Consider the following 26556-nt stretch of genomic DNA (forward strand, 5'->3'; position numbering starts at 1 on the left):
AGAGGAAGGAACACTCCCAAACTCATTCTACGAGGCCACCATCACCTTGATACCAAAACCAGGCAAGGATGTCACAAAGAAAGAAAACTACAGGCCAATATCACTGATGAACATAGATGCAAAAATCCTCAACAAAATACTAGCAAACAGAATCCAACAGCACATTAAAAGGATCATACACCATGATCAAGTGGGGTTTATTCCAGGAATGCAAAGATTCTTCAATATATGCAAATCAAGCAATGTGATACACCATATTAACAAGTTGAAGGAGAAAAACCATATGATCATCTCAATAGATGCAGAGAAAGCTTTCGACAAAATTCAACACCCATTTATGATAAAAACCCTGCAGAAAGTAGGCATAGAGGGAACTTTCCTCAACATAATAAAGGCCATATATGACAAACCCACAGCCAACATTGTCCTCAATGGTGAAAAACTGAAACCATTTCCACTAAGATCAGGAACAAGACAAGGTTGCCCACTCTCACCACTCTTATTCAACATAGTTTTGGAAGTTTTAGCCACAGCAATCAGAGAAGAAAAGAAAATAAAAGGAATCAAATCAGAAGAGAAGTAAAGCTGTCACTGTTTGCAGATGACATGATACTATACATAGAGAATCCTAAATATGCTACCAGAAATCTATTGGAACTAATCAATGAATTTGGTAAAGTAGCAGGATACAAAATTAATGTACAGAAATCTCTGGCATTCCTGTACACTAATGATGAAAAATCTGAAAATGAAATCAAGAAAACATTCCCATTTACCATTGCAACAAAAAGAATAAAATATCTAGGAATAAACCTACCTAAGGAGACAAAAGACCTGTATGCAGAAAATTATAAGACACTGATGAAAGAAATTAAAGATGATACAAATAGATGGAGAGATATACCATTCTCCTGGATTGGAAGAATCAATATTGTGAAAATGACTCTACTACCCAAAGCAATCTACAGATTCAATGCAATCCCGATCAAACTACCACTGGCATTTTTCACAGAACTAGAACAAAAAATTTCACAATTTGTATGGAAACATAAAAGACCCCGATTAGCCAAAGCAATCTTGAGCACGAAAAATGGAGCTGGAGGAATCAGGCTCCCTGACTTCAGACTATACTACAAAGCTACAGTAATCAAGACAGTGTGGTACTGGCACAAAAACAGAAAGATAGATCAATGGAACAGGATAGAAAGCCCAGAGATAAACCCACGCACATATGGTCACCTTATCTTTGATAAAGGAGGCAGGAATGTACAGTGGAGAAAGAACAGCCTCTTCAATAAGTGGTGCTGGCAAAACTGGACAGGGACATGTAAAAGTATGAGATTAGATCATTCCCTAACACCATACACAAAAATAAGCTCAAAATGGATTAAAGACTTAAATGTAAGGCCAGAAACTATCAAACCCTTAGAGGAAAACATAGGTAGAACACTCTATGACATAAATCACAGCAAGATCCTTTTGGACCCACCTCCTAGAGAAATGGAAATCAAAACAAAGATAAACAAATGGGACCTAATGAAACTTCAAAGCTTTTGCACAGCAAAGGAAACCATAAACAAGACCAAAAGACAACCCTCAGAATGGGAGAAAATATTTGCAAATGAAGCAACTGACAAAGGATTAATCTCCAAAATTTATAAACAGCTCATGCAGCTCAATAGCAAAAAAACAAACAACCCAATCTAAAAATGGGCAGAAGACTTAAATAGGCATTTCTCCAAAGAAGATATACAGACTGCCAACAAACACATGAAAGAATGCTCAACATCATTAATCATTAGAGAAATGCAAATCAAAACTACAATGAGATATCATCTCACACCAGTCAGAATGGCCATCATCAAGAAATCTAGAAACAATAAATGCTGGAGAGGGTGTGGAAAAAAGGGAACACTCTTGCACTGCTGGTGGGAATGTGAATTGGTACAGCCACTATGGAGAACAGTATGGAGGTTCCTTAAAAAACTAAAAATAGAACTACCATATGACCCAGCAATCCCACTACTAGGCATATACCCTGAGAAAACCATAATTCAAAAAGAGACATGTACCAAAATGTTCATTGCAGCTCTATTCACAATAGCCCGGAGCTGGAAACAACCTAAGTGTCCATCATTGGATGAATGGATAAAAAGATGTGGCACATATATACAATGGAATATTACTCAGCCATAAAAAGAAACGAAACTGAGCTATTTGTAATGAGGTGGATAGACCTAGAGTCTGTCATACAGAGTGAAGTAAGTCAGAAAGAGAAAGACAAATACCGTATGCTAACACATATATACAGAATTAAAAAAAAAAAAAGTCACGAAGAACCTAGGGGTAAAACGGGAATAAAGACACAGACCTACTTGAGAATGGTCTTGAGGATATGGGGAGGGGGAAGGGTAAGCTGTGACAAAGCGAAAGAGAGGCATGGACCTATATACACTACCAAACGTAAGGTAGATAGATAGTGGGAAGCAGCCACAGAGCACAGGGAAATCAGCTCGGTGCTTTGTGACCACCTGGAGGGGTGGGATGGGGAGGGTGGGAGGGAGGGAGATGCATGAGGGAAGGGATGTGGGAACAGATGTATATGTATGACTGATTCACTTTGTTATAAAGCAGAAACTAAAAAAAAAAAACAAAAAAAACAAAAAAAACCAAATGGTACACAACCTCCTTAAGGTTTAAATGTTAAAACTGACAAGTAGGGCTTCCCTGGTGGCGCAGTGGTTGAGAGTCCGCCTGCCGATGCAGGGGACACGGTTTCGCGTCCTGGTCTGGGAAGATCCCACATGCCACGGAGCGGCTGGGCCCGTGAGCCATTGCCGCTGAGCCTGTGCGTCCGGAGCCTGTGCTCCGCAAAGGGAGAGGCCACAACAGTGAGAGGCCCGCGTACCGCAAAAAAAAAAAAAAAAAAAAAAACTGACAAGTATCTTTATCACTGGAAGAATTATGCTTTTGTCAAAATGAACAATAAAAACTGACATTTTTATTTCAAAAAAAAAAGGAATAAAAGGAATCCAATCAGAAAAGAAGAAGTAAAGCTGTCACTGTTTGCAAACGACAAAATACTATACATAGAAAATCCTAAAGATGCTACCAGAATACTACTAGAGCTAATCAATGAATTTGGTAGAGTAGCAGGATGCAAAATTAATGCACAGAAATCTCTTGCATTCCTGTACATTAATGATGAAAAATCTGAAAGCGAAATTAAGGAAACACTCCCATTTACCATTGCAACAAAAACAATGAAATACCTAGGAATAAACCTACCTAAGGAGAAAAAGACCTGTATGCAGAAAATTATAAGACACTGATGAACAAAATTAAAGATGATACAAACAGATGCAGAGATATACCATGTTCCTGGATTGGAAGAATCAACTGTGAAAATGACCTTACTACCAAAAGCAATCTACAGATTCAATGCAATCCCTATCAAACTACCACTGGCATTTTTCACAGAACTAGAACAAAAAAGTTCACAATTTATATGGAAACACAAAAGACCCCGAATAGCCAAAGCAATCTTGAGAAAGAGAAATGGACCTGTAGTAATCAGGCTCCTGGACTTCAGACTATACTACAAATCTACAGTAAACAAGACAGTATGGTACTGGCACAAAAACAGATCAATGGAGCAGGATAGAAAGCCCAGAGATAAACCCATGCACATATGGTCACCTTATCCTTGATATAGGAGGCAAGAGTATACAATGGAGGAAAGACAGCCTCTTCAATAAGTGGTGCTGGGAAAACTGGACAGCTACATGTAAAAGAATGAAATTAGAAAAAAAAAATAAGAATGAATTTAGGACACTTCCTAACACCATACACAAAAATAAACTCAAAAGGGATTAAAGACCTAAATGTAAGGCCAAACACTATAAAACTCTTAGAGGAAAACATATACAGAACCCTCTATGACATAAATCACAGCAAGATCCTTTTGGACCCACCTCCTAGAGAAATGAAAATAAAATCAAAAATAAACTAATGGGACCTAATGAAACTTAAAAGCTTTTGCAAAGCAAAGGAAACCATACATAATACGAAAAGACAACCCTCAGAATGGGAGAAAATATTTGCAAACGAAACAACTGACAAAGGATTAATCTCCAAAATATACAAGCAACACAAGCAGCTCAATATCAAAAAAACAAACAACCCAATCCAAAACTGGGCAGAAGACCTAAATGGACATTTCTCCAAAGAAGATATACAGATGGCCAAGAAGCACATGAAAGGTTGCTCAACATCACTAATCGTCAGAGAAATGCAAACCAAAACTATAATGAGTTATCACCTCACACCAGTCAGAATGACCACCATGAAAAAATCTACAAACAATAAATGCTGGAGAGGGTGTGGAGAAAGGGGAACCCTCTTGCACTGTTGGTGGGAATGTAAATTGATACAGCCACTATGGAGAACAGTATGGAGGTTCCTTAAAAAACTACAAATAGAACTACCATACGACCCAGCAATCCCACTACTGGGCATATCCCCTGAGAAAACCAAAATTCAAAAAGTGTCATGTACCACAATGTTCATTGCAGCTCTATTTACAATAGCCAGGACATGGAAGCAACCTAAGTATTCATCGACAGATGGATGGATAAAGAAGATGTGGCACATGTATACAGTGGAATATTACTCAGCCATAAAAAGAAATGAAATTGAGTTATTTGTTGTGAAGTGGATTGACCTAGAGTCTGTCATATAGAGTGAAGTAAGTCTGAAAGAGAAAAACAAATACTGTATGCTAACACAGATATATGGAATCTAAAAAAAAAAAAAAAGGTTCTGATGAACCTAGGGGCAGGACAGGAATAAAGACACAGACGTAGAGAATGGACTTGAGGACACGGAGGGGGGAAGGGTAAGCTGGGATGAAGTGAGAGAGTAACACTGACATATATACACTACCAAATGTAAACTAGATAGCTAGTGGGAAGCAGCTGCATAGCACAGGAAGATCAGCTTGGTGCTTTGCTACCACCTAGATGGATGGGATAAAGAGGCTGGGAGGGAGACACAAGAGGGAGGAGATATGGGGATATATGTATATGTATAGCTGATTCACTTTGTTATACAGCAGAAACTAACACAACATTGTAAAGCAATTATACTCCAATAAAGATGTTCCATAAATAATAAATCTGGTGTCTAAGACAATAGTAACAGAGAATTCTTTGCCTCAAAGTCATATTTGCAGGCACATATCAAGGCAAAGTGATGAATTCAAGTCAGTCTGATACAAAGGTCAATTTAATCACTCTATCTGCTGTACACTGTCCACAAACTAGGTACCTAAATTCATCCCAATTCTGTTGGCCTTAGACGTATTATCTAGAAAACTACTCTACTTTCTTTAAATTGGTGTGTTATGAGAAATAAAAAAGATGATTGTTCACTTCCTTTGGAAAATATCTGTAAATTGGTATTTCTTCAAAGAAAAGCACACATCCTCAAATGTTAACTTCCAGTTTTTGTTTTGTTTATTTTTCAGGATAGGATTGCACAAATTTCTCAGGTTCTCTCTACTTCCTTGGTTCTAAATTTTGGCTCAAATGAACTATGTGAGCCTAACTTCATGGATCAAATCCTCACCTGACATTAAAGATTTAACTAATCATCAACATCACAGTGGAAATCTCAAACTCTGTAAATTAATTTCCAAAATGGAATCTGAATCTACTGTAAACATCTTACTATTAGAGATACATCTCTAAGGGAAAATACAGACATTTATATAGTGGAAGTGGACCATCCTTATTAAATTATAGTTTAACTGAGATCAAGCAGAGTTCTGGTATCTTATACCTGAGTGCTTGACTTCTTTTATACTCTGCTAGAACTGTGACGATCAACCCAAATGCTCACCTAGAGAAGGCACTAAAGGAATAAAAAATTGCCTAAAAGCAAGAGCTAGAGCTAACGATGAAGACACAATTTCAGTGCCTTACAATGTTGTCTTTAGTCAACCATGAGAGTAAATTAACCTGATGACTTTGTTTTGACACTGACTGATTACAGACATTAATCAAAGGGCAACAGGCCACTGCTGCTGAAGAACTGGTGGAATATAGGTAGTCCATAGGTGGTTATTTCAACATGGCAATCAAACTTAAGAGCTTGATGAATATCCTCTACCAAATGCATTCTAACTCATAAAATACGCTTCTCTATTTTTCAAACAGGTCAAAATGGGTAACTGTATTCTGTGTGAAATGTTTCCTAACCATGTTCACTGTCATTCTGCATATTAAATAAAAATATGAGCCTGCGGAGTAAATGCATAGCTACCTAAAACTCGTTTCCAGAACTTTAAGCATAAATATACACCCATATATTTGTAGAGTATAATTATTGATCTTATTGTTACCTATTCTGAAAATAAATGTGGATACTCTTTTTTCTTTAAATACAAACAACAACAACAACAAATACGTGGGCTGGATCAATACATCCGAATAAGTGCCCTTTAATCTGAAAAAAAATTTTCTTTCAGAAATAGTCACTTATTAAAGAAATACTTGAATTGTTAATCTACTCTTCAAAAATAATTAGGACTTCTTTTCACAAGGCACGGAAGTTGCTGACAACCTTGGAAATTAAGACACTTGTGTCAAATTACTTCTGTAATAAAATTTGCAATCAAACCAAAATTACAATGGACATGTGTTTCTCTGGTTATAGGCTTGCATTCCTTAGCACTTACCTGCAAAATGTGATGCTATTTTGAGCAAAACAGTTTCTAAATCATTTCTTAGACTAGATAACTCCTTGTATGCTTTCTCCCTCACCCACCCTCCTCCAAAAAATTAAATATATTTTCAAGGTAGAAGGGGTTTAGTGAGAGAGCTCACCAGATTTAGTCTGTTGCTATATTTGTTACTAAGCAAGCCACCATTATTGCTTTTGTTATTTTATTAGGTCACAGATATTAGAGCTGTAATGAACTTCAAGAAATCATTTCAGTTTCTGGCAAACCAAAGATGCCCTTTTCTTCAACAAAACACTTGGGGTCAAAGGAGGTAAGTGATTTGTCCAAGGTCGTATACTGTAAATCCCCTACATACAAACGAGTTTCGTTCCAAGAGCACATTCATAAGTCCAATTTGTTCGTTAAGTCCAACAAAGTTAGCCTAGGTACCCAACTAGCACAATCAGCTATATAGTACTGTACTGTAATAGGTTTATAATACTTTTCACACAAATAATACATAAAAAAGAAAAAATAAATAAGCAAACATTTTAAATCTTACAGTACAGTACCTTGAAAAGTACAGTAGTACAGTACAACAGCTGGCATCCAGGGGCTGGCATCGAGTGAACAGGCCAGAAGAGTTACTGACTGGAGGAGGGAGAGGAGGTGGGAGATGGTAGAGCTGAAGGGTTGTCAGCAGTAGGAGACGGAGGGCAAGCTGCACGTGGCAATGTACGCCGGACACGTGAACTAACATACATGATTAGACATGTGAATGCATGCATATTCGAATCTTTGAAAGTTTGCAACCTGAAGGTCCGTATGTAGGGGACTTACTGTAGCTATAAAGGTGTTGAATTTCTGACCCCAACACTTACTTGGAAGGATTGTTCTAGAGTCAGCTCTTTATCCTAAAAGGTCAAGTATCTGGCTGAGTAATTTCAGAATCAGAAGTTTCCCTTCCTGTCATGGATTCCCCTTCCTGGTTGAAAGTTTCCATCTGTCTGACTGGCTTTACCTAGAAAGCTGGGCCTTGGGGACATACTTGTGAACAAAGGAAAGATTAGAGGGGGTTGTTGCATGTTATTCCCTCAGTTGGAGGTTTTCCCTTGCGGGTCTATTCTAGCACTGCTGAGGGTGAGAAGAGGGAGGCTCCGTGTAATCAGAGCACTAGAGTCTGACCACAGACAGGCACATATGTGCTAAATCAAAAGGCCACACTCATGGTCTCGATGCACATTCTAGCCCTCAGAACCAGAGGTTAAACAAACTCAGTTCTGTTTTTTTTTTTTTTCCTGTCTAACGAGGGAGGCAAGACTAGATAACTTCTAAGAGTACTTCTAGGCTTAGGACTCAGGCCACAAACTCTAAGTCTTCTGAGCTTATATTTTACTCTGCTGTTTGGTTTGAGCCCACCATGGAGGCCATGTAGCCAGGCTGGTATTTGCTCGTTCATAACTCAAGCAAATTCCTAAACCACCATCATTACCTATGTCCACTTCATCAATTTATATCATCTTCCAACCCCTGGTGACATTGAGTTTACAAACAGAGAGTGTAGAACACAAGTTGTTTGTTTTCTGTAACAATACTTTTTCCACTCCAGCATACTGACTTTTATTTTTCATTTCATAACATCCCTGCCAAAAATAACAGTGAAATCTAGACATCTGAACATGTGGTATGTAAAAGAAACACTAAATTATAAATCTAAATAATAATTGCACTTCCATTTGTGTGTGATTACTTTCATATGAAATTAACTCTTTGGGTTGGGATATGTGGTTGTTGTGTGCTTGTGTAGCTGGGGAAGAAGGAGATTGGAAGTGACAGATATAAAGCAGGAGATAGTGAGGCCAACTATGATAGTACCTAGAAAGCTGTACTCCATAATTATCTATTGATGTATGAAGAAATGAATGAACAGACCACTGAAAGACTGACGCCAGATTAAATATTTAGTATTTTTCCACCTGTCATAATTTAAAATTGAAATCACAGAAGATCTATATTCCTGAAAGACTTTATACTTTTTCTTAGAAATCTCCCTCATGCAACACAGTGTTTGGCATTGTGTCTGGTGGTCAATAAGTACTTAATAATAAAATAATAAGAGGAATGCCAGCAGCAGTTCTACAGACTGTACTAAACACCTCAATTTTATTATCTCATTTATCCCTCACAGTAACACTGAGACAGGCTGGGACCTGGGACACTTTGCTGCAGTGCTTGCACCTGGACAAACGTCTTCTTGAGCAACAAAATACAAAGAAACTATAAAGGACTAAAAATAACTGCATGCATTCCCAGTTGGGGCAAATTATGGACAACAAGATACAAAAAGACCAAAAAACTCCCAACTGCCACTTCTGAAGAGTCAGGAGCAAAAGGAGGGCACTGCGCATGCCTCCTGCACACAACACCACCAAAGGGGTGGGCAAACCACCTAAGCCCCCCCCACCCCAGCCTGACCCCTGGACACACCCCTACCCTCACCCCACATAAGGATCCAGCTTGCCCCCCCTCAGGGAGCAAGCAAGGAAACCTGTTGTTTGTTCTTGCTCCCCCCTGCTGCAGCAGGGGCCCCAATAAAGCCTTGCCTGAATTTCTTGTCTGGCCTCTTATCAATTTCTATTGATTAAAGGGGCCAAGAACCCGGGTCGGTAACAACACTGTAAAGTTGGCATTATGAGTTGCATCCATAATACAGATGGGTGAAGACCAGGTTAAATTATTAGCCAGCTTCACAAAACTAGTTCTGCGAGAGCCATAACTCAAACCAAGGTGTATCTTGCTTAAACCCTTGTTTTAATAAATGAATAAGTGCATGACAAAATGAATGCAACTATCCTGTGTTTTTATTACTGGGGCAACTTGGTAAGGGTTGGGTAGAGGTGATTTAACTTACTGAGTGACCAAGATCTTTGTTATACCAAACTCCCAAAGACACCAAGGTATCACTATGGCCTCAGAGAGTTAACAAGAAAATCTGAGAAACTGAATCACTGGGAAAAGGATACTAGAATCAGATGGAAGAAAGTTCAAGAGAAACATATAGGTATTCTATGATACTAATTTCTTCCATCTGGCTGATAGTCATCAATAGAAGCAGTGAAGCCATGTCATTCATGTTTTTAAGAATTATGTCAAAATTCCTACGGTTAAGTGAAACACTATGTTGAACATTAGCTCATCTTCCTTTAACAAAGATTCTTGGCAATCGGCAGCAACTCACAGCCATCACATTGCTCAACTACACTGTACTGCAGATGTACAAATGAGGCTGTTAAGAGACAGCTCCTGAGAGAATGATGGATAAGCCACCTCTTATAAGAGAAATTTCTTTCTTTCTTTTTTTTTTAAAGTCTCCTTCTCTTCGGTTTCCTCTCTCCTGACTCCCTTAATTTCTTTCTCAATCTCTTCATATGTTAAATAACAACCACAAACTATATTTTTTGGAATCTATACATTTCAAAGCCAATGTTTTTTACCAAGATGGTATATGTCACAAAGTACCATATTGGAACACCTGATATTGCAATTTGTATAATTAGCCACAATAATGAGTTGACTAAATGACTCTGTGAAAGAGAGCTTTTGTTAATCAAATGTTGGACATGAGGAAATAAATTCAACATGTTTAAGGGGCTTGTAAATAACAAAACTGGGGCAGGAACTGAAGTTATAAATGTATAGCCTTTAACAACAGGCATATGAGTTGATATGGGGACTAGCTCAATCCTATCATAGAAATGACCATTTTTTTCACCGCCATATATGGTGATCAGTTTTTGAGCAAGCTAGAGTTGGATGGGTTGTAGTAGCATGACAAACTTTTTTGTTCCTGGAAGGCAGTTTGGGAGTTTCAAATGTGAGCAGCCTCTCTCTGCCTTCTGTGTTATCACCTACCAAAGAGTAGTAAAACTTCTGAGTACTGAAATAAACCCCAGAGAACAATTAAACCTACTGATAATTTATATAGCAGTTTTCAACTATTTAACATAAAGAACACAATTTAAAGAGTAATGCAAGAGCAAACTGGAGAGGGTCTTTAGACAGAGAGAAACTGGGAATGTATAAACTACAGAGAAAGATGAGAGAAAGTGGAAGTGTCTTATTTAGAGGCTTAGCTCATTTTCTTTTGATCTAATCCTCTTTGTCTGTCAAATCCTCCCTTACCACTGTCATTATAGTTGGGCTGTCTCCTATATATGGAAACTTCCAGACTCCACTCCCTCAACTCCACCCACAAGAAAAGTCAAACGTGTCCCGCATTTATTAAATTGACAAACATAACAAGTCTCTAAACAGCATTGGAGACCAAAGGTTTCCTTGGCATTCTCAATATATATATTTTACATTTCAGCTTCCCCCAAATATCTTGCATGGTATTTAAACCACAGAATGACTGTGCCATGTGCGAAATGTCTGGTTATTCATTTTTTTATTCCAACCAATGCTAATGTGTCCTAAGATACCACATGTGACTACCCTCTTAAGGCATTTGAATGTGAAATTATCATCCACAATACCATCATAAGAGAGTAATAAAGACAGATTACCTGGGGTTAAGAGGATGACTGACATGGTGATGAGTGAGCATACAACTAAAATCACCAGCAGGGCAATAGCAATTCCCTTCCAGTTTCTCTGTGGAGGGCTGTTACTTCCCAGTTCCTACCGAGATAGAAAAAAAAAGAAGTTTCATAATTATACATGCTCCAAGAGAAATGTACTCATAAAGGAATGATTCAGTACATGGAAGAATCACATTGAAAGCTGATTAGAATCCTCTTCCTCTTTGGTAGCCCATTTAATTATTCAAAGGTGTATATATTATAAATGGCTACCTTTTGGGGGGCAATCTTATTTCTCCAAGAGATAAAGCAGCAAAGGTTTATGCCTGCTGTCTAAAATGTGGATGGCATTAAAATACATGGAATATAAACCCTAGGATGATAGCCAAGATACTCTGCAAAATAATTATGTAAATAAAGTATGCCTATTTACATTTTTTCTTGCTACAATGGAACTTACAATAAAGATTTAAATATTAATATTCCTGAAGCACTATAGACCACTTTTCAAACTGGTAAGGGGAAAAAAAGATTAGTGATGGGAAAATCATTCAAAATGCCCCCTCACTGCAGAGCAGTGCACATTTGTCAACTCAAAAGGTCCTTTTTTTAAACAGTTCCCCTACCACTCATAAATATCAACAGGATGTAGTAACTAAATTAAATGAGTGCTTCTATACCAATGGTTTATGACATCCTCTCCCTGGGCAGCATGCATGATATTGGCAAGGAGGTATGATTGATGGGGTAGGATAAACTTGAGCATCTCTTACAATACATATAGTAAAGCTTTTCATTTTTCAGATGATCTGTGTTCTATTCTACTGACTAGAAATATATGAGCATCATTCACCAAAGTAAAGCACAGACCACACTAGTTTGAAATAAATGCCAGATTTTCTTTGTAATAAAGTTTATAAAACACTAAGCTTCTTGTTTCTTTCTTCCTATCCCAATCCCCAGCCTCTTTTCCTCCAGTCCTAATAGAGCCTTCTTTATTCAGAAATAGTCAAATGATTTGGGGACAAATCAAACAAAACGTAAAGGTTTCCAGTTCACCGTATTTGCACAAATCACCCAAGAAGCCACAGTCTTCCTTTAAACAAAGATAAGTAAAATAGCAAACATTTGATAAGCTATAAATGGCTTATTGTGACTCACAGTTTAAAGCACTGAAGCCAATTTTCATATAGGGATAGTGGCATTCAGTTCTGCAATAAACTCTTTGGACTTAAAGAACTAGGTCCTAACTAAATGCAAGAAGAAACCATGCATAGGAGGTATTTTGTTATTGTTTGTTTTTCCCCTTCTCAGATCAGTAGCTTTAGGTTTTTCACTCTGATGAACCAAATCCAGCAGAACTCAATTCCAATCTTTTTTCTAAAATGGCTCACTCCATACCTCATTTTCTTGCTTATTAATGCTTATTGTCCAATACCTCTCTCCCTTCTGAATTTTGGTTAGCATTTCCATTCATAAACTTATTCCACATAAATCGAAACAGTAGATTAGCAAATCATCAGCGCTTAAGTAACAACATCAAGAAAAGCAATAGTTTTCTTAAGACCATAAACCCTTTTCTGGAATGCGACGTGACTGCAGGTTTCCTGGGCAATTTCTTTGTCAGAATCTGTGTGGTGTGGTGACCAGTTATTCTCCATAGTAAGGCTCTATTTAAGACTACTCAGAAGCCAGAATGATAGATTAGAGAGGCAATGCTATACGTAGATGCCTATGCTGGGCAAAAAGTTGTGAAACACTCATCTCAAGAACTAAGAGATAATGAAAGAAGGGCAACAAACAATAGGAAGTGAGTATCTGGATGAAAAATCATAAACACTTTCATATTTATTAACTCAAAGGGAGGTAAGAAAAAGGAAAAAAGAATAATTTAAGCAATTATAACTGTCTTCTCAGTCCAGTAAAGGAATCAAGGGGAAATGATAATTTTAAACCTACTGACTCTGATCTTGATTCACTGTCACTGGAACACAAGGCAAATTATTAGACAAATGTGTTCAGAGTGTGTTTTTCAGTTTTTCAATATGATGTAACTATGCAATGCCTACCAAGCATTGTCTAACAGCAATAACAGATATCTTATTATGTGTCTCGTATTGTACTGAGTACTTTATATTCACAATCTCACAAAATCCTCATGAGAATTAGGTGAGATTACAATTATTTTGACAAATCTGCAGATGAGAAACATAGGATTTAGAGACATAAATAACAAACCACTTACTGCTAATCAGCGGGATATCTCAAGGTCCAATCCATGAAAGTCTAGCTTCAGAAACCACACTCACACACTATAATATGCTATTCTAAAAGGAGATATTTCTTGAATCAATCAATAAGCCAATGAAGCAAGGAATGATTTGAACCCCTACATAATAATAGTTGTACTTTAATACCTTTTATCTGAGAAAATTCACAATTTTATAAAAGCTCTTCTGAAGTCTGTAATGCTTTCAAATAAACTCATATTTTCCCAGGAATGGCAGACTAGGAAAAAATATACCATTTAAAAAAATGGTAAAACATGTTTGAGTACAAAATACTTTTCTGTTCATAAAGTGATGCACATAAGAATGTCTGGCTCCTCTAAAAATGACCCATCAATACCAAAAGCATCTACAAAGTCCGTTTTAGGAACTGCAGACTTAATGAACTCTTACTATAATTCCCACCTTTCCATCCATCTTAAATTCCGTTACCATTATATTTCTAAAGCACGGTTTTACTTACATCACTTTATTCACAAAGTCCTTTAATGTCTCTACGTTATCTAAAGAATTAAGTGCAAATGTGTGAGTCTAGAATAACAATGGTCTATATCCAAGCTCCAGTCTTTTCATCCAACTTGATTTTTTTTTTTTTTGAGAAAGAACACTACCCTATACTGCTCTGATTACCATTTCCAACATATGCCTCAGATGCTTCAAACTTCACCTAACCATTCCACTCCCAGTTTTTTTCTCCAATTCCTTTCATACGCATCCAATTACAGACATTGTCAATCATTCAACATCCTGCTCAAATGTCTCTTCTCTTGAAAATTTCCCCCAATTATGCGAGCCAGATATAATTTTCCTTCTGAAAAAAAAGCCTAAAATGCATTGTACCAATAGGTTTGAGACCAACTCCGCTACTTAATAGCTATGAGATTGCAAACAACATGCCTCTACAATTTCCTAAGCCTCAGGCTTCTTTTTTAGCTGAACAACTGGAATAATAACAATAATTATTTTTAGATGTAACAAGGATTAAAACAAATTATTCAAACAAAGCTCTCACTTAAATGTACAAGACAGTTCACATTAAGTGAACTGCTTGGAATGTTCTTCCTCAGTACACTTGCACGTCACTCTTTCTCTCTCTCTCATCATTTCAGGTCTCAATCTCAAATGTTCCTTCCTTTGAGAAGCCTTGCCTGGCCACCCTCTACAAAATAACATTATATATCCACTTCTATTTCTTCAATTAGCTTTATTTTTCTTCATATCGTTATCATTTTTGAGTATATTATGTCATAGTAAATCATACATCTATAATAATATAAATTAAGTTGTTTAAATGTTCATTTTATCAGTCTCAGCTCTCCAGAATAGAAGCTTTGTGATGTCAGTAACCTAGATCATCTTGTTCTCTGCTATATCCCTAGCATTTTGAACAGTGTTTGGCACATACTAGGTATGCTATAGATAATAAACAAATGAATGAGTGAATGAATGAATGATAGCAGTTCTGATAATGGTGATGTTAATGCTTAAAGCCATGTATAAACAGCCATCATATCCCTGTCAAAGTTATCTCCTTAAGGTAAGGAGCACATCTTAGATAACTTTATATTCCTTAGACCACTGAACAAATTCTAGCCCTTTTAATAGGTGCTTAGAAAATGGTTGCCCAGTTAATTAAGTGGTATAAATGGTACCTGAAATGGTATAGAGCTACAGTGTCATTAGTTAAATACACATCAATAGTAATTTTTAAAAAAGGAACTACTTGCTATAGATAAATTTGATTGCAATTATTTTTAGCTTCATTTATCTGATGCTTGGATCCCAAAATACAGTTGCCATTCTTCAGTTTATCTTCTTCTTGGACAACCTCAATAATTTCTATTGTTGCTGGAAGTGGTTCTAATTGGCTCTGCTTTTCAATGACTTCCTCCTAGCCAACACCTGAAAACATACACGCCAGGCCCACAGGACAGGTTTGTGCTGGGCAGCAGCCTGACCTTGCAATGTCATCATCTGAGTGCTTTGGAGGAAGCACAGAGTCAATGTTGGGATATTAAATTCCCTGGAGAGGTTTGAAGGTATAAGAACAAATGTTTAAGAATCCATATATACAGTTGTTTTTAAAGTCAGTCCTCCAGTGGATAGATGCATAGGTTAAAACACTTGCATCCAACTGCAGCTGATGTTCAGTGTTGTGATTGTCTAGAGATGTTTTGGTGCTGCAGGCCACACTAAACTCATTCGGTAACCTAGTTATTTATGTTGTGTTTACTGCCAATCAAATTACTCATCACCCTTTAGAGAACAGTTTAGTTTCTAAGACGGATGTTCTCGACACACATAGTTTACCTAAATCCAAATGAATTTTTAATGTGTTCAAATACAAAGGAAAAAAATGCTAGAAATCATAAGCAGAAAACATCCAAGATTTATATATCATTTCCTTGGGCAAAATAAGGAAAAAAGCCGAACCAACAAATTCAATTTTCTTAAAAATAAGAAAAAGAATATAAATGTATATAATAAATATAAATATATATTCCACTTGTAGTTCCCCTTAAAAAACTCCATGTTCAACTGCCATATGCGTCATGAAAAGAAATATGATCCCTCCATATTAAAATTGTATCAAAAAGTAATAACATTTACAGGAAGATGCAAGGAGGAAATATCATCAAGATATTGAAATTATGTCTGCAGATTGGATGAGGGTGTGTTTTAATAAAAATAGATTTTTTAGGGCTTCCCTGGTGGTGCAGTGGTTGAGAGTCTGCCTGCCAATGCAGGGGACACAGGTTCGTGCCCCGGTATGGGAAGATCCCACATGCTGCGGAGCGGCTGGGCCCGTGAGCCATGGCCGCTGAGCCTGCGCGTCTGGAGCCTGTGCTCCACAACGGGAGAGGCCACAACAGTGAGAGGCCCATGTACCGAAAAAAAAAAAAAGATTTTTTTCCATCACATGGTGTTCACATTCACAACTGTGAATAGTCTCAACTGTGAATAGGAAAATAGTCCGAAGCATTTACACTTAATAATTGGAAAATACCTTAAAGGAACTTAAGGTACTTTTAAATGTTGTATATTGTTTCATGATATTAGAAAAGCATAGCATTAAGTTAAGACTTTTAAAGTCATCTGTAAAATAATGATTAAAAAACTGATTTAAAAAATCCTTTTACATCATCCTTAGAAATGTTTAGCCAGCTCTGGCTTGAAAGACCTTGTGACATGGGTATTCAGCAGTTGGCCAATTCTCTTTAAATCATTCTGTTTAACAAAATGCACTGCAGTCTTTCAGAATATAGAACATTACACTACATGCAACTGGGAATACAAATTAAAATAAGAACCGTCCCCAGTGAGTATAAACACTAATGAAGATTTTGCTTACCACCAGTATAGTACGAAGTTACATAAATAAAGGTAACCCAGCAAATCGCAGAATTTTTCTATGGGAAATGAGGGGAGACGTTATTAACTTCCTTGTACTGATATAATTTTTTTTCTTTAAGCATTCATACATCATTTCCTAAGAAATAAGGTACTAGATGTGGTGGGATTATAGAATTACATATACAAAATCTGGAAAGACAAAAGGAATCAGAGGATTTTTTTCTTTTTTAAATAGGTGGAAAGTGTGTATAAAAATACACAGGTATTGGAAAATGGAACAAAGTGTGCATTTTTTTCTTTTTAGCAAAAATGATAATTGACAAAATTTACAACCTGGAATAGACCAGTAAGCGTACAAGAAATTGAGACAATTTTTTATATAGCTCCACAAAATTACAAGGTCACAGATTTTGCCTCTAAGACACAAATAATTCCTGTGCCATTTGAAACATTTCAGAGTATACTGAAAGAAGGAAAATTCCAAATTTTTAATGTTTACCTTGTCTTGATTGTCTGAAATAGCACATAAAAAAAAATTTAAGCTCAATTTAAATAAAGAAATAAATGCAAAAGTACTAAATAAAATGTTAATGAATTCAATGCAGGAGCTCAATATAAATAATAATTAAACATTGCGAGATATTTCCACCACTAGGAGATATAGTCATAGTTCCCTACAACATTTACTGATAATAATATCCACCACTAGGAGATATAGGCATAGTTCCTTACAACATTTACTGATATCAGTAAAGAAAATATAATCATAAAGATTGTTTTTCATATTTAATTTTCAGTTTAACACTTGTAATACCTACTGCTTCTTAAAATTGCCCATTATACTTGTGGACATTCACAAGTTCCTCATTTATCATGTTTCTCCAATTAGAAGACTCTATGCTAAATAAAGTGCATAGTTTTGGTAAATAATCACATTTCATACAGAAAGTTATACATTTTTTCAAAATTACATCTATTATAGTTTTGTGTTATCAGTGTACATGAGGCAGTGCTGAATAAATGCTACTCATAGTATGAACTATGGACAGCAGCATCAATATCACCTGGGAGCTTATTAGAAATGCAAGACAAGAGTCTTTTATTGAGATTTGCTCTATTCTTTTTTTATTTATTTTTTTTTTTTATTTTTTTTTTTTTTTGCGGTATGCGGGCCTCTCACCGCTGCGGCCTCCCCCGCTGCGGAGCACAGGCTCCGGACGCGCAGGCCCAGCGGCCACGGCCCACGGGCCCAGCCGCTCCGCGGCATATGGGATCCTCCCAGACCGGGGCACGAACCCGCATCCCCTGCATCGGCAGGCGGACTCTCAACCACTGCGCCACCAGGGAGGCCCTCTATTCTTTTTTTAAAAAAAATTCTGATTTGGTTTTATCTGTTCAACATTAATTTATTTATAAAAGAACTAGCAATTGTCTCAGTTGTAATTTGTCATTTATAATTCCCTGATAATTATATTTGTTTGTGACACACTCCTAGATGGATCACCATTAAATTAGAAACAAAACAAAGATGACAGCTATCATCAATATATTTTTCAGTAATAGTTTCACATTTCTATTATCATGATTTAGAGGTTTGGCTGATCATCTATGATTCTGAACCTGTTTAGGCTTCAAAACCACAACTAAAACTGTAAAAGAAACACTTAAAAAAGCAAACAAACAGATCTGATATCAGCAAGATGGCAGACTAGGATGCTCCAGGTCCTCATTCCCTCATGGAAACATCAAGTAAACAACTATAGAGTAATTAAAATAGCATTACGGGAGCTCCAAAAACCAGTGAAGGATATGCAGCAACCAAGCAAATGCCCAATCAAGAAAAAGTCACACTTAAAAAGGCAGGAGATTTCATGGCATGTTTGAATACCCTCATTCCCTCCCTGGCACAGTTTAGCATGCTCAGAAGGAAGTGACTCAATTCCAAGTTCCTTCCTTCAGATGGAAAAAATAAGTGGAACTTGTTGGCATGTTCTGGCCTATCTGTGGGCTACCTGAGGGACGGGTTTCTGTCTTGCCTGACAGAAATAGCAGCATAGTTTAGATCTCAGGTTAGAAGGCATGGAAAGCAGTGGAGTCTTCCATGGCGCATGAAAACTGCTGGACTATAAACAAGCAGAATTTGAGGAGAGAGATTACCTGCTTAGAAACACAGTGGAACACTTAAGACCTTAAGAAAAAGCAGGGTGATACTCTTAAAGAAATCAAGACATTTTAAAACAGCCATGTATACAGGGGAACTGGGAGTAAGGGAGGGGGGAACATGTAGGCCAAGGGAAGACAAATGCAAAAATCCTGAGAATATCTTGAGACTTCCTGCTGGATTGATTAGAAAACATCTTTCTGTGAACAGGGCCAGTCTCCAAAAACTGGAAGAAGTGGCTATTTTTTCAAATGCCCTATTTTCAACAAAAGATCACAGGTTTACAAAGAAAGAGGGAAACATGGTCCAGTCAGAGAACAAAATATACCTCTAGAAACTGACTGTAAAGTAACAAAGGTTCTGGACTACTAGAGACTTTAAAACAGTTATCAGAAATATGCTCTAAGAGCAAAAGGAAAACATGGACAAAGAACTAAAGAAAATCAGGAAAATGATATATGAACAAAAGATGATCAACCAAAATACAGAAATTATTTAAAAAAAACAAACACAGAAATTCTGGAGTGGGAAAATACAATAACTGAATTTAAAAACCTAACAGCAGACTCAAATGATAGAAAAGAGAATCAGTGAACTTGAAGACAGGTCCTTTGAAATTATCAAGTTTGAGGAGCAAAAGGGAAAAAAAGAATGAAGAAAAGTAAACAGAACCTATGGGACTTATTGGGTAGCACCAAATAGAGCAATGTACATATCATGAGAATCTCAGAAGGAGAAGAAAAAGAGAGAGAAAGGGTACGAGAGTTTATTTGAAGAAATAATGATGGAAACTTCAAATCTGAAGAAAGATATGGTTATGTGAAAGCACCAAAAGCTCAGTGAACTCCAAGTAAGATGAACTCCAAGTAAGATAAACCCAAAGAGATCCATACTGAGACATATTTTAATAAATATATTAAAAGTCAAAGACAAAAAAGAGAATCTTGAAAGAAAAGTGACTCATCACCTACAAGTATCTGCAATACGATTAGCAATGGATTTCTCAGCAGAAACTTTGCAGGCCAGAAGCAGTGGGACAATATATTTAAGGTACTGAAAGAAAAAACTGTCAACCAAAAAAATCCATGTCCAGCAAAAATGTTCTTTGAAAACGAGGGAGAAATTAAGACATCCCCAGAGAAATAAAAGATAAAACACCTCATTGCCCCTAGACTTGCCCTACAAGAAATGCTAAAGGGAGTCCTTCAAGTTGAAATGAAAAGATTGCTAGACATAAACTGAAGTCATATGAAAATGCAAAGTATTCCATAAGGATAAATATGAGGACAAATACAAAAATTAACATTACTTTAATTTTGGCTTCTAACTCCACATTTTACTCTTCTACAGAATTTAAGAAACAAAAACATAAAAATTAATTATGTCTGTGTTAATGGGTATACAATACAAAGATGTAATTTATAACATCATTTACATAAAGTAGGAAGGATGGAGCTGAAAAAAGAGTCCAGTTTTTGTATCCATCTCTTTGTGGGGAGTTACTGTTTAATGAGTATGGAGTTTCAGTTTGAGAAGATGAAAAAGGTTCTGGAGATGGATGGTGATGATAGTTGCACAGCAGTATGACTGTACTTAATACCACTGAGAGTACACTTAAAATTATTAAAATGGTAAGTTTTATTTTATGCATATTTTGTCACAATTTTAAAAATGTAAATAATAGCAACATTCATCATAGGAACAGATATATTAAGTGACTTTAGAAAGTTTTAGTGTCCAAAGGAAGAAAACCACAAAACTTTACCAGAGGATTTCTAAGACCACTTGAAGGAAATAGGGAATCACTGCATTCCTGTTAAGTATGATTCAATATGGAAAAAAATGGTGATTTCCTAGATTAATCTAAAAATTTTAAGTAATTGCAATAAAAATCCTAACAGAACTCTTTTTCCTTGAACTGATAAAATTATCTCACAATTCATCTGGAAAAATAATCATATGAAGATAGAATAACTTTGAAAAAAAAAATAATGATGGATGCCAGATATTAAAATTTAATATAAATCTGTGCTAATGAAAATTGTGGAATATTAGTAAGAAAGGAAACATTAATAAACAAAACTATATTTCAAAAAAATTCCATGCACACACATATCAGCAAATTGTTTATATTTTGATCCCAATTTCTCATTATACCTTCTTTCTGTAAGAAAGCCAATTGGGGTTTCACACAACACTCCAATGAGGTGATTTCATGGTCTTTATGGTGCCAAATCAGAGAGCCAATTTTTCCATTATTTTACAGGAATTCTCAGCAGCATTCTAATGCATTAACCAATACAGCCTCCCAGGAAAGTCTTTCCTGTGACACCACACTCTCCTGTTTTTTATCCTGCATTGCTAGCCACTTCTCCATTTTCTTTACTGGTTTCTTCTTAGGCTTACCTCTAAACTATGGAGTTACCCCAGGCTTGGCTCGGGCCCACCCTTTTCTCTACATAAACACTATTTCTAAGGATAACATTTAATCTCATTTTATATCACTCAAAACATTTTAATCAGTTTTATATGTTAAATGTTTAAAATGGAGGGGCCGGGAAGATGGCGGAAGAGTAAGACGCAGAGATCACCTTCCTCCCCACAGATACACCAGAAATTCATCTACACGTGGAACAACTCCTACAGAACACCTACTGAACGCTGGCAGAAGACCTCAGACCTCCCAAAAGGCAAGAAACTCCCCCACGTACCTGGGTAGGGCAAAAGAAAAAAGAATAAACAGAGACAAAGAATAGGGACAGGACCTGCACCAGTGGGAGGGAGCCGTGAAGGAGGAAAGGTTTCCACACACTAGAAGCCCCTTCGTGGGCGGAGACTGTGGGTGGCGGAGGGGGAAAGCTTTGGAGTAGCGGAGGAGAGCACAGCCACAGGGGTGCGGAGGGCAAAGCGGAGGGCAAAGCGGAGGGATTCCCGCACAGAGGATCGGTGCCGACCTGCACTCACCAGCCCGAGAGGCTTGTCCGCTCTCCCGCCGGGGTGGGCGGGGCTGGGGGCTGAGGCTCGGGCTTGCGTCGGAGCGCAGGGAGAGGACTGGGGTTGGCGGCGTGAACACAGCCTGAAGGGGCTAGTGCGCCACGGCTGGCCAGGAGGGAGTCCGGGAAAAAGTCTGCAGCTGACGAAAAGGCAAGAGGCTTTTTCTTCCCTCTTTGTTTCCTGGTGCGCGAGGAAAGGGGATTAAGAGCGCTGCTTAATGGTGTTCCAGAGACGGGCGCGAGCCGTGGCTAACAGCGCAGACCCCAGAGATGGGTGTGGGACGCTGGGGCTTCTGCTGCTGCCACCAAGAAGCCTGTGTGCGAGCAAAGGTCACCCTCCACATCGCCCCTCCCGGGAGCCTGTGCAGCCCGCCACTGCCAGGGTCCTGTGATCCAGGGACAACTTCCCCGGGAGAAGCACGGCGCGCCTCAGGCTGGTGCAACGTCACGGGCCTCTGCCGCCGCAGGCTCGCCCCACACTCTGAGCCCCTCCCTCCCCCCAGCCTGAGTGAGCCAGAGCCCCCGAGTCAGTGGCTCCCTTAACCCCGTCCTGTCTGAGCGAAGAACAGACGCCCTCAGGCGACCTACACACAGAGGCGGGGCCAAATCCAAAGCTGAAACCCGGCAGCTGTGCGAACAGAGGAGAAAGGGAAATTTCTCCCAGCAGCCTCAGGAGCAGTGGATTAAAGCTCCATGTACCCTGCATCTGTGGAATACCTGAATAGACAATGAATCATCCCAAATTGAGGAGGTGGGCTTTGGGAGCAAGATAGATTATTTTTTCCCTTTTTCCTCTTTTTGTGAGTGTGTATATATATGCTTCTGTGTGAGATTTTGTCTTTATAGCTTTGCTTTCACCATTTGTCCTAGGGCTCTGAACGTCCATTTCTTTTTTTTTTTTTAACTTTATAAAAATTTTTTTTCTTAATAATTATTTTTTATTTTAATATTTTTTCTTACTAATTATTTTTATTTTAATAACTTTATTTTATCTTTATTTTATTTTATTTTACCTTCTTTCTTTCTACTTTTTCTCCTTTTTATTCTGAGCCGTGTGGATGAAAGGCTCTTGGAGCTGCAGCCAGGAGTCAGTGCTGTGCCTCTGAGGTGGGAGAGCCAACTTCAGGACACTGGTCCACCAGAGACCTCTCAGCTCCACATAATATCAAATGGCGAAAATCTCCCAGAGATCTCCATCTCAACACCAAGACCCAGCTTCACTCAATGACCAGCAAGCTACAGTGCTGGACACCCTATGCCAAACAACTAGCAAGATGGGAACACAACCCCACCCATTAGCAGAGAGGCTGCCTAAAATCATAATAAGGCCACAGACACCCGAAAACACACCACCAGACGTGGACCTGCCCACCAGAAAGACAAGATCCAGCCTCATCCACCAGAACACAGCCACTAGTCCCCTCCACCAGGAAGCGTACACAACCCACTGAACCAACCTTAGCCTCTGGGGACAGACACCAAAAACAACGGGAACAACGAACCTGCAGCCTGCTAAAAGGAGACCCCAAACACAGCAAGATAAGCAAAATGAGAAGACAGAAAAACACACAGCATATGAAGGAGCAAGGTAAAAACCCACCAGACCTAACAAATGAAGAGGAAATAGGCAGTCTACCTGAAAAAGAATTCAGAATAATGATAGTAAAGATGATCCAAAATCTTGGAAATAGAATAGAGAAAATGCAAGAAACGTTTAACAAGGACCTAGAAGAACCAAAGAGGAAACAAGCAACGATGAACAACACAATAAATGAAATTAAGAATACACTAGAAGGGATCAATAGCAGAATAACTGAGGCAGAAGAACGGATAAGTGACCTGGAAGATAAAATAGTGGAAATAACTACTGCAGAGCAGAATAAAGAAAAAAGAAGGAAAAGAACTGAGGACAGTCTCAAAGACCACTGGGACAACATTAAACACACCAACATTTGAATTATAGGGGTCCCAGAAGAAGAAGAGAAAAAGAAAGGGACTGAGAAAATTTTTGAAGAGATTATAGTTGGAAACTTCCCTAATATGGGAAAGGAAATAGTTAATCAAGTCCAGGAAGCACAGAGAGTCCCATACAGGATAAATCCAAGAAGAAACACGCCAAGACACATATGAATCAAGCTATCAAAAATTGAATACAAAGAAAACATATTAAAAGCAAAAAATCATCAACAAAATACTAGCAAATAGAATCCAACAGCACATTAAAATGATCATATACCACAATCAAGTGGGGTTTACCCTAGGAATGCAAGCATTCTTCAATATACACAAATCAATCAACGTGATACACCATATTAACAAACTGAAGGAGAATAAACATATGATCATCTCAATAATGCAGAGAAAGCTTTCGACAAAATTCAATGCCCATTAATGATAAAAACCCTGCAGAAAGTAGGCATAGAGGGAACTTTCCTAAACATAGTAAAGGCCATATATGACAAACCCACAGCCAACATCATCCTCAATGGTGAAAAACTGAAAGCATTTCCACTAAGATCAGGAACAAGACAAGGCTGCCCACTCTCACCACTCTTATTCAACCTAGTTTTGGAAGTTTTAGCCACAGCAATCAGAGAAGAAAAAGAAATAAAAGGAATCCAAATGGGAAAAGAAAAAGTAAAGCTGTCACTGTTTGCAGATGACATGATACTATACATAGAGAATCCTAAAGATGCTACGAGAAAACTACTGGAGCTAATCAATGAATTTGGTAAAGTAGCAGGATACAAAATTAATGCACAGAAATCTATTGCATTCCTATACATTAATGATGAAAAATCTGAAAGTGAAATTAAGAAAACACTCCCATTTACCACTGCAACGAAAAGAATAAAATATTTAGGAATAAACCTACCTAAGTAGACAAAAGACCTGTATGCAGAAAATTATAAGACACTGATGAAAGAAATTAAAGATGATACAAATAGATGGAGAGATGTACCATGTTCTTGGATTGGAAGAATCAACATTGTGAAAATGACTCTCTACCCAAAGCAATCTACAGATTCAATGCAATCCCGATCAAACTACCACTGGCATTTTTCACAGAACTAGAACAAAAAATTTCACAATTTGTATGGAAACGCAAAAGACCCCGAATAGCCAAACAATCTTGAGAATGAAAAATGGAGCTGGAGGAATCAGGCTCCCTGACTTTAGACTATACTACAAAGCTACAGTAATCAAGACAGTATGGTACTGGCACAAAAACATAAATATAGATCAATGGAACAGCTTAGAAAGCCCAGAGATAAACCCACGCACATATGGTCAACTTATCTTTGATAAGGGAGGCAAGAATATACAATGGAGAAAAGACAGCCTCTTCAATAAGTGGTGCTGGGAAAACTGGACAGCTACATGTAAAAGAATGAAATTAGAACACTCCCTAACACCATACACAAAAATGAATTCAAAATGGATTAAAGACCTAAATGCAAGGCCAGACACTATCAAACTCTTTGAGGAAAACATAGGCAGAACACTCTATGACATAAATCAAAGCAAGATCCTTTTTGACCCACCTCCTAGAGAAATGGAAATTTAAAATAAGTAAACAAATGGAACCTAATGAAACTTAAAAGCTTTTGCAAAGGAAGCCATAAACAAGACAAAAAAGACAACCCTCAGTATGGGAGAAAATATTTGTAAATGAAGCAACTGACAAAGGATTAATCTCCAAAATTTATAAGCAGCTCATGCAGCTCAATAACAAAAAAACAAACAACCCAATCCAATAATGGGCAGAAGACCTAAATAGACATTTCTCCAAAGAAGATATACAGATTGCCAACAAACACATGAAAGAATGCTCAACATCATTAATCATTAGAGAAATGCAAATCAAAACTACAATGAGATATCATCTCACACTGGTCAGAATGGCCATCATTAAAAAATCTAGAAACAATAAATGCTGGAGAGGGTGTGGAGAAAAGGGAACACTCTTGCACTGTTGGTGGGAATGTAAATTGATACAACCACTATGGAGAACAGTATGGACATTCCTGAAAAAACTACAAACAGAAGTACGATACGACCCAGCAATCCCACTACTGAGCATATACCCTAAGAAAACCATAATTCAAAAAGAGTCATATACCACAATGTTCATGGCAGCTCTATTTACAATAGCCAGGACATGGAAGCAACCTAAGTGTCCATCAACAGATGAATGGATAAAGAAGATGTGGCACATATATACAATGGAATATTACTCAGCCATAAAAAGAAACGAAATTGAGTTATTTGTGGTGAGGCGGATGGACCTAGAATCTGTCATACAGAGTGAAGTAAGTCAGAAAGAGAAAAACAAATACCGTATGCTAGCACATATATATGGAATCTAAGAAAAAAAAAAAAGGTCATGAAGAACCTAGGGGTAAAATGGGAATAAAGACACAGACCTACTAGAGAATGGACTTGAGGATATGGG

General features: G+C 37.7%; 1 protein-coding gene across 5 annotated transcripts in view; it reads right to left on the reverse strand.

The window, feature by feature from the left end:
- Positions 1-26556, reverse strand: part of DPP10 (dipeptidyl peptidase like 10) — a gene marked incomplete at both ends in the record, with an annotated part of 1314496 nt that overhangs the window by 488604 nt on the left and 799336 nt on the right. For all 5 annotated transcript variants that reach the window (XM_082631553.1, XM_082631552.1, XM_082631551.1 and 2 more), the window contains one exon: positions 11290-11404. In XM_082631553.1, the coding sequence (XP_082487679.1) occupies positions 11290-11404 (115 nt within the window). The remainder of the gene's footprint in view (positions 1-11289; positions 11405-26556) is intronic.

The sequence above is a fragment of the Mesoplodon mirus genome, assembly GCF_964341445.2.
Source record: "Mesoplodon mirus genome assembly, chromosome: 8".
Taxonomy (NCBI): Eukaryota; Metazoa; Chordata; class Mammalia; order Artiodactyla; family Ziphiidae; genus Mesoplodon; species Mesoplodon mirus.